The sequence below is a fragment of the Drosophila melanogaster genome, chromosome 2L (assembly GCF_000001215.4).
Source record: "Drosophila melanogaster chromosome 2L".
In the NCBI taxonomy this organism is placed as follows: Eukaryota; Metazoa; Arthropoda; class Insecta; order Diptera; family Drosophilidae; genus Drosophila; species Drosophila melanogaster.
In genome coordinates this window covers 7,833,751-7,843,493 of record NT_033779.5, presented here as the reverse complement: position 1 = coordinate 7,843,493, position 9,743 = coordinate 7,833,751, and the positions used below count along the sequence as shown (strand labels likewise).

The 9,743-nt window shown below is 41.1% G+C and overlaps 1 protein-coding gene and 1 pseudogene across 1 annotated transcript; one reads left to right on the top strand and one right to left on the bottom strand.

Moving 5' to 3' along the window:
* Positions 1 to 2,231: 2,231 nt before the first annotated feature.
* Positions 2,232 to 3,042, bottom strand: CG14537 (uncharacterized protein). Its single transcript, NM_135311.3, has one exon. The coding sequence runs from the start codon at positions 2,953 to 2,955 to the stop codon at positions 2,344 to 2,346; it is 612 nt and encodes a 203-aa protein (NP_609155.1). The 5' UTR covers positions 2,956 to 3,042; the 3' UTR covers positions 2,232 to 2,343.
* Positions 3,043 to 3,079: 37 nt separating this feature from the next.
* CR43100 lies at positions 3,080 to 3,717 on the top strand (annotated as a pseudogene).
* The last annotated feature ends 6,026 nt before the right edge of the window (positions 3,718 to 9,743 follow it).

Sequence of the window (9,743 nt, the reverse complement as noted above, 5' to 3'; positions counted from 1 at the left end):
CAATTATTATTTTATCCTTATAGATTACAATTGCAGACCTATTTTAGAAACTACTATTTCGTTTTTCTTTTGGTGTGGATACATTGCGGAAAGAAAATCATGGGAACGGGTAACTGCGGGATCCTTTGGCTGCTCGCAGGGAGTCTGTTCACCATATGTTGCCAATTGAGGCGAAAATCGAAAACTCGTCTATGCTGGAATTGTTTATGACCCCAGCGGATTGAGAGCATTGAGGGACTGACTTTCTTTTTACCCCCCAAACACTGGCTCCGCCCCAACCAGCTAACCCACTATTCCATCACCCTTTTCTGCTTTTCTCTTCAACTTTTCCACATATTTCCCCGAGTTTTTCTGCTGTCGCCTTTTAATTATGGCTCGCAAATTATTTTCGAATTTTTCCATCATACTGCGGAAATAAATGTTGACTGCAATTTCCCACCGTCCACCGGCTCCGCGCCCTCCCTTCAGCCCAATTGCGAACAGGATGGAAAAGGATTCGAACCATTTCTTGTATTTTCCTGTGTGTTTTTTTCCTTTTTTTGTACATTTTCCCCCTCATTTTTTTTTACCTCTCGGTTTATTTATTTCGCCAGGTAGCAAGAGTTTCCAGAGTCCAGGACTCGGAGTTGGAGTTTCCTGATGGAGTTCTGGTCCTGGTCCTGTTCTTGTTGCTGCTGTTGTTGTGACCTAAAAAAAATATTCACACTCACTTCACTTGTCAAGTTGAATAAAGCAAAACGCTGCCCTGGAATCGCGATGGGCGTTTTTGTGGGCGGAAAGCGGAAAATAGTCATAGCTGGGTAGGTGAAAAAAAATTTATAGAAATTCGTATATGCAAATACAGCGCATTTCAGATTCGTAGTTCAGCATGGCAAGATGCAATATTAGCTCAAACAGACTTGGATAATAAGTCATTCATTTTTCACTAACAACGCAGCGCGATGTCAAAGGTAGAAACATTTCTTATTTAGAAGAATGCATTTAGATTTTTTGCCATACTACTAGAAGTTTGTTATTTATAATAAATTTATTTCAGATATTTCAAGTTAATTAGTCGAGACTTGTTTTAGCACACAACTTACAAACTTGTCACACTCTGTACCTTCATATATGTTTGTGCAAACACTCATTAAAATTCGTCCCACTTGCAATTAGAGTTTGTCATTTGACAGCAACGCGAAAATACATAAAATATATTGGTGACAGGCGAACAACAAATAATAAAAGTGACAACATCGAAATCAACGCGGTTTTTGAAAAAAAAAAATTTAAATACGCGGAAAACTATTGATAAATGTCATCACCGGTTTTCCATTCGGTGTTCATCATAAGTGGAAAATAGTTTTCATAATGTACCCTTGTTTTTATATGAAATTTAACACTTGTGTCTATAAACTAAATTGACAGCGCAGTATGTTCAGCGCTAATTTAAATCGATATGTATTTTAGAAAACATGACAGCACGATGAGTTTTCAATTACACAAGAGGGATTTGGTAATTGTGCATTTTAAATAAGTTCATAATATTGTCCAAATCACGATATGATTGTATTCTATCAAAATATCAATAAGTACTTTATAAATCATTTATCAGAGATGAGTCCCCTTGTAAAGCTGTCTAAAATATTCTTAAATTAGCTTCCTTTATTCATTATTTGCAATTATTGTTGTCATCCACAAAAGTCCTTCATTCAGCTTCATTCGACCTTTTCAGCCGGCGCAAAGTACGAGTTAAGGTACCCACCACAAGTACTTATCGAAAGATACTGTATCCGTATCCGACGAATACGATTGCCCTGTTATCCAAACCAAATCAATTGATAAGCCCCCCGCTGAAAGGCAGAAACCATTGGGAGAAGCATTTGAACGATTTCGGGCGATGAATCAGCAACTGCTTGGAGCGACTGACTGGAGGCACTTATTGCGCATTGGTAATCGCCGATATATCATTATAATGTGTGGGTGACACACCAGGGAAGCCATAGAAGTCAACTCCCCATGTGCACTCGAAGAAATCGCAGTAATAGGATGATCCGGCCTTGCTTGTACTTTTTTAGGCAATAGGATTGGTTTCCAAATATAAGCACCTACATTGAGCTTTTTTGATATTTTCTTGTTTCTCTTTACATTTTCCCCCAAAATTATTGTATTTCGCGATATTTTTAAGTGTAAAAAGCACAAGGTGCTTGAGCAATTACAAAAACATGAGCAAACATGAACACGGCAATTGAAAAGCGGGTGAAATGAAATTTAATACGGGTCAAAACTCTATTCATGGAAAATTAAGCGGTACAATGAAACCCTCGAAGCGGAGCGCGGTTAGGGTTTAACCCAAGGATCGGGTCACGTAGTGGAGGACACCACGGCCTTGCCGAGCAGGTGCATAAAAAGCGCTGTGCCGCACACCTGCAGATCCTCTCCGGCGTCCTCCTTGATGCTGTCCACCAGAACCACACCATACTTGACCACAATCATGACCAGCACCATTCGCAAATAGAGAAAATTTCGCTCCACATAGGCCAGAAAGCCGAGGGACACAATATTGCCCAGAACCGTGAGATTCCGCAAGCTGTCGCTGAAGGCACAATCTCGCCGATCTTTCGCCAGGCTGCAACCCAAATCGCAAAACAGTGGAAGCACGAAGAAGGCATGTCCCAAGGCAATGGGACTCAACCCGGTGGACTGCATATAGAAATCCATATTGGCCAGGGGCAAAGGTGCCAGTTCCAGGACTCCACTGGTTATATCCCTCAGTTGTTGGCACTCCTCCGGCTGTCCGCTGGCGAAGATTACCCGGAGCAGTCCAAATACCGCCGAGAATCCGACCACAACACAAGCGACCATGGCGAAGGGGTGCTCCTCCGGCAGCATTTTACGGCCGGTACAGACAGCCGAAGCCAACAACAGGCCATTGTAAACGAAACGCAGCCACCGACCCGAGAGCGGTTCGCTCATTGCCAACTATCGAGTTTTGGCACCAATTTATAAATTTTCGTATGAAAATGAGTGTCAGGGAAAGGCTTACTGAAGTACAAAAATTAGGATGTTAAAAAATACCAAGCTTTTGGTTAGATATATATTTTTTTTAAGTCGATTTCTTAATAGGGATGCATGCTTTAACTATCGTATATGCCGATAATTGTGAATGTATATTGATGACGATGAGAAGAGAAAGTAGTCCTTGCATAAACGAGCTGTCACAGTCCTTCATTGAAATTAGTCAGCCAATTAGTACTCCAGACGGTCTAAAATTCATGGCAACTTTCAAACTACCAGAAGTTCTCGACTCTTCGGAGGATTTGGAGGCGGCGAGCAGAATGCGCATGGACTTTTTTTTTAGCTTTTTCGATCGCCACAACTACTTCAAAAATTTTGATCCACTCCTTAAGGAAGCTGCTTTTAAGGTAATCCATTCTGACGAGTACCACAGCTCTCAGCAAAAAGCCATGAGCCTACTAAGCGCCTTGAATATAAGACCCACAATCACTACCTTGAAGTCGAAGTCCAAAGAACCGCTGATGTGCTTCGAGTTAAACTGCGTCATCGACGTCGTCCTTGTGGCCCAGGAATCCAAGATCTACGATGATGTAATCCAGTACTTCACTACTATGTTGGTTTAAAAGAACGTTCTTTGTTTTGATTTGATGTATAACAACGAGCACAATCATTATATGTATAATATAAAATAAAATGTAACATTTAAATCAAAAGTACTTCAATCTACAAACGAATTACTTTAAGCGATGTAGATATATATAAAAAGTAGTCCAAAGCATTTATTTGTAAATACATTAAACGAATTAAATGCGGGTAAAAGTTTAAAAAACTTAGGTGTGGTTATTTACAAAGACTGCTTTCATTGGGTGTACTTCTCATTTTTATATTTTATATGCACATTGTAAACATGCAAGTGTAAATATTTACGTGTATGAAATTAGGCATTCTCACTAAATTCGCTTACTCTTTACGGTAATAAACTTTTACGTACCGCACAAAAAGAAAAGCCTAAATGGCGGAAAATGAGGAAACAACAAAAAAATCACTCGTGGCGAAGCAAATGAAAACCCACTGAAATTTAAGACCGACAACAAACTAATTAAAATCAACTCAAATTTCGCACATAAACAACTCAAAGTTTTTACCATACATGTACTTTTAAAATTGAAAGAACCACCTCACTATTTTTTTGGGTATTTTATTAAAGTTGCAGGAAAACTGAAAACGCTAAATTATTTAGCATATTTTGGACATGCTGGCATGCGTTTTTTAAGTGGTAAAGATATTCAAGAATATGCTAAAGAATTCGCCGTGTTAAATATCCAATACGATATTTTAGTAATCCCCTTTTTAAAGCACATATCCTTACTGTATGGATGTGTGTGTGTGTGTGTTGGTGTTAGCCCGATGGGATAACGAAGCGAATATGCAACTTGGCAACACTTGAGCATTCCAGGCACGCACCACGCCCCCAACCACAGCGCCCGCCTCCTGGAAGCATAAAGAAAAATAATAATTCAACTTTATTTGTGCCACACACACACACGCACACAGTCACACAAGCACGCACACACACCTACATGCCAAGGATACTCCGAGGCGGAAGCGGGACAGCAATAGAGATGCGGAATGGCAGGATCTTCCAGCTGTTCCCTGTCAACACCAAACACAACAACAAATACATCGAGCATCCGTGGTAAATTTAATCGAAAGCGTGTAATTGACCTCAGTAAATGGCGAGGAATGGGCGTGGAAATGGGCGTGGAAATGGGAATGGAAATGAAAGTGGGCTGAGTTGAGAAACGGGCTTTGTTGGAAGCTTAGCCAACTGCCATCAAATCATTATCAGTTAAATAAACGACAGCCAGCAAGTTAAAAAGATAACGAAGCTACGAAACAGAAGCTTCAGTTCCACGGCAGCAGCAACAGATGATATCTCTGCCGCAGGACCACCGTCCCCATCCCCATTCCCATCCCCTTACCATTTTTGGCTTTGATTCGGATACGGATTCACCCCCTTGCCACGCCCCCATCCCCGATCCAAAAGACAGACGTAAGCCGCCTCGTTTTATGCTAATTCAAATGGAAATGGAGCTAGTCAGCAGCTGCTCGCTGGATTGCGAGTGGGCTGCACTGGGATAAAATATGTTTCCCAAATAGCAAAGTAAGTAAGTAAAGACTTTTTAGTGTTTTACCTTCATGAAAGAAGTACCTTCAAAAAAAAGGAGTATGTCTAAAAATATGTTGCCTACTTAAATGGGCGTGGAATCTTAAATTGGATGCTAATAGTAATTTGTCTGGAATATCTGGGTGTTTATTTTTCAAACAAAACTGTGCTCTAAAATCGTACAACAAGCTCAAATTGATTATAATTTCATATTATAATCAAACTTGATTTAAATAGTTCTCAGTGTGCTGGAGCTTGGGCAGAGATGAGCCGCGGATGAGGGGCACCACAAGTTGTCAACGACGCGCCAAAGTCGAAAGGAAAAGCAAAAGCAAAAGCTCGTTTCATTATGCGACGGGCGCTGGGGCCAGTGGGCGTGGCTGGCGCCTTGATCGGGTCCACAGATAGCCGTGCTACATATGCAGATGTACGGGATGCGAATTCCGGCGGTGGAAACTCAGAACTCTCAGAACTCGAAACACGGAATACGGAGCACGGATCCCAGTGGCTGGTGGACTCGACTCGCTGGCATTCCTTGCAAGGCAAATTCGCCATGATTTTCATATAATTTCCGCATCATAAAGCTGCGAAAGTAATTTTCCACTTGAAAGCACAGCGCAGCCAAAAAGTGTGAAGCTATAGGTTTGTGTGTGTTGGGGGGGGGGGGGGGGGCTGGTAAAAAGAGACCACGTTTGGGGAGGGGTCAGACATTGGTCCAGCTAAGACCTCAAGCTGTCTGTGCTCTATGGGTGTGTGCTTTTGTACTTCCTGGTCTCTGAATTACAGGGTATGTATGTTCGCCATGAGTAGTGAAGGAAATCAATCAATAAAAGGTATATTATTAAAACCTGTAACTTGTTATTGTATATTTGTGAACTGAACTGAAAAAATAGAAAATTAATATTTAATACCTTAGTTTCTATAATTTATTTTAGCATATTTCTGGATCTAACCAAAATTTAAAGTTTTTCTAGCGAATGCCGATTCCTAATAGGTATCCCATAGTCCTAAGTGCCGTACGTTCTAATGTAGTTTTTGTGTCTGTTTGTTGGGTAATGTCGATGATGGTAGCTTGTTTTTTGGCACATTGAACATTTGGTGTTGTCACCTTTTGGGCAAAGCACATGCAAATAAGCCGACAAACAGGACCAAGACGGAAAGGCAAGACCAATTCAGGCCGAGATTCCTTAGCATTAAGTCGAGAGCATCATTTTGGGGGCCTGGTGGCGGAGGTTGGCGTACTGATGGCGGCATGGGTTGGGGGTGGCAGCAATGACATCTCTTTAAGGCGACATCAGATTAGGCTAAGCAGCTGGGCCAACACACACACACAAGGGCGACACACACACACAGAGACAATAGGGAGTGGCAAATTTCATTATGCGGCTCACGTGCGAGACAACCAAATTCACTGGGAAATAAAGAAAAAAATGTCCAAAAGAAAAGCAGAAAACCGAAAAACAGAGGAAAAAAAACGTCGGAGAAAAGAAAAATACAAATACAACACGGAAGTGAGGTTGGGGAGGTCAAAGTAGAGGGAATATCGGAAGGAAGCAGCAATAGAAAACGTACAGAAGCGAAACACGCAACCGAGAAGACGAGCCAACAGGCTCCAAAAAGAGGAGATTTCATCTTCTTCTTCCTCCTACTCGGCTCCTCCGCCCCCTTACCACGCCCACGCATTTCATCCTGGCAGCCAGGAAGGAAGTCAGTCAATGCCCGTAGCAAAAAGACCAAAATACAACAATAAGCGACAAAGTAGAAACAAAAATACAATGCAAACACAGTCCGGCCTTTAAATAATTTACTAAATAAATAGATATACTTAAATACATGTTTTTAGGTATAGGATAGATATATCATCAACTAACAAGACCAACTAAACAGCGTCTTAATACAACAAAAAGCATTCTTATAATTTTTATTTAAGTTTGATAATTCATTTCTCTTCAAGCCATTTATTGGATGAAATAAACTTTTTATGAGTGCAACACGGCGAATGAGCGATATAGTTCTAAAATTGTCCATGTAAACATCATCGTCTAACGACCAAATTAAGCAATTATCGAGAGTTCACTGTTTGCAGGCCGTAGAGTGACTAGCGAAATGCCCTAAAAGCTACAACACACGTAGATAAATTTGAGTAATTCCTGCAGGTGAAAACGGAAACGAAACAAAAGTAAAAGCAAAAGAGCAAACTAAGGTCTCGTTTCGGTTAGGGAAAGAAAAAGTTTTTCCGAGCGGGAAAAGCGAAGGGAGGGGCAGTGGGGGGTATAGAAGGTGGGAGGCTGGCTGTGACAACATCTGGTTGTTGTTGCTGACGCTGCTGAGCTAATTACTAATTTAATATTCCATTCCCATTGACCCCCACAAAAAGTAGCTACGTCTATCTGCTTGTTGTCTAAAGTCTCACATTAATTATCTTATCTAATCGGACAGTGCAATAAGTTTCAGTTTAAGTTAGATTAGTTGCTAAGCAGTTGCTGGGCTCACACTAAAGATACGTTGGATACCTTGCCAACAACCCAAAGGAATTAGTACTAAACAAAGGTAGTTCAACAGGATCCACTTTACTCAATTGTATTTACTTAAATGTAAATAAATTCCCATGTTGAAGTTGTTAGTATAGTACAGAATTTAACATACCTTTTGTGACGATGTTTAATAAATACATATATTAAATTTATTTAGTTTAAAATTAGAGATAAACTTCTGTGAACTGTTAATGATTTAAAAGCAACATATGTAAGCATTGCTAACACTTAACGAATTGCGAATAAATAAACATATTACATATCCCCCATTTTTATTCGTGTCTGCAGACGAGTTCGTAAGCCACAATAATTGAGCTAACTAAGTACTAAATCACCTGTATTAAGTGCTACTTGTTAAATTTGGCATCCCAAATATTTTCGCCCTCAAAGACCTCGATCCAAATAGAATTTCCCACAGTTGCTACATACCCTTTCAACACGCTTCAAGTGCCGAGTGCACAAAAAACGACTGAAAATTTAAATATATACATATATACAGAAAAACTGGCTGAGTCTGAGACGCAAATCGTTGGGGATTTATCAGCCAAAGGGAATGGCAGCCGAAACAACAACAATAATAGCGATGAAAAAGAAGAACAAGCTGGAGAGTTGGGAAAACTTTTTGTATATGGCCAAGTTTGATGCTGAGTTGAGTTAACAACGTTACGTTAACTCCTCGGCTCCCCAAACTTTTTGGGTATTTAGCGGCAATCGATTTTCGTTGATTTTTCGCCAGCCCCCCTGCCACGGAAAAAGAGGCAATCTCGCCATCGGATCTGTGGGCCAGCCACCCACCCACCTAGTAATTTTCCCAGGGAACGTGTGAGTTGCAGGCCTGACCTTTCAACCTTTTTCACAGAGCCCGCACGTGGCCGTAGAAACGGAGTATTCAGTCCCAAATATTTCACAGAGGCATCATCATCATCAACCGGAGCGGGAATGGCAACTCATCATCATCATTGTAGTCTGCAAAGTTTATTTAGGCAAAGCGCTTCACTTTTGGCTACACTCTTCAATTTTATGGCAACAAATTTGCATCGTAAAAGCTACGCCAACCGCCCCCCCCCCCCCTGCAAATCCAACCACCAAACATACTAGCCCCGAAATTATCCACCCGAAAAAGCGCCCACACACAGACGATAAAAATACAAAACGTTTGTTTAGGCTCGCCCTCTCTTTCTGTCCCTCGGAAAAATCAGTCGTAAACTAAGGACAAAATCGTAAAAACGGAGCAGTTCATTTAAATTTTTAATATTTAGGCTACCTTCAGTGGCAGCATACCCCACATTCCCCCCCATTCCATTCCGACCGTAACCTTAACCGTATCCATCATACCGATTCACTTACTTTTGTTTTATGATCCGAACATTTTCGACCATCATCTGTGAGCAAGAGTCAGAATACACTTAACAAATCTGCGGATTACTGCTGCTATAAAATCAGTGGATTTCTCGAAATCTTTGTACCTGATATAGTATGCAATGCTACCTTACTATTCAATTTAAATATTATATTTCCAATATTAAGTTATTATGATACCAAATATTTGCCAAGTGTTTTAAGGGGCCAACCCAAAACGAGTATCTTTCATCGTTTTGAATTTATGCCTTTAATTAAATACAAAATCTACCTAGGATTCATCTTGCTGGGCAACTTTTCTGTGGCATTCCTTTACTTAATAACAGGCCATCAAATAGAGTTGTATTTCTGTGGGTTATATTCATGCCGAGCATCCTCACCCGCCACGCCCCCTTGCGCCTCCTTGAACACGCACTCAGGATTTATTTCCACATTTATATGAGACTGCGGGGGGTGCGGTGCGGTGCGTTGGGTTACTGGAGAGGGTATGTAAATTTTTCAGTAAAAATTCACTTCGTGATAATGGATTTTCCATGTCGCATACGCCGCAGTCGTCGTCGACGTCGCTGCCTGCACGACAAATACAATCTGCTCCAGGGCCTCCAACTGAACCCCCCCCCCTCCACGCTCCCCTCTTTTACAACTGAAAATCCAGCCCCAACTCCATGGCCTCTCCACAGCAGCCA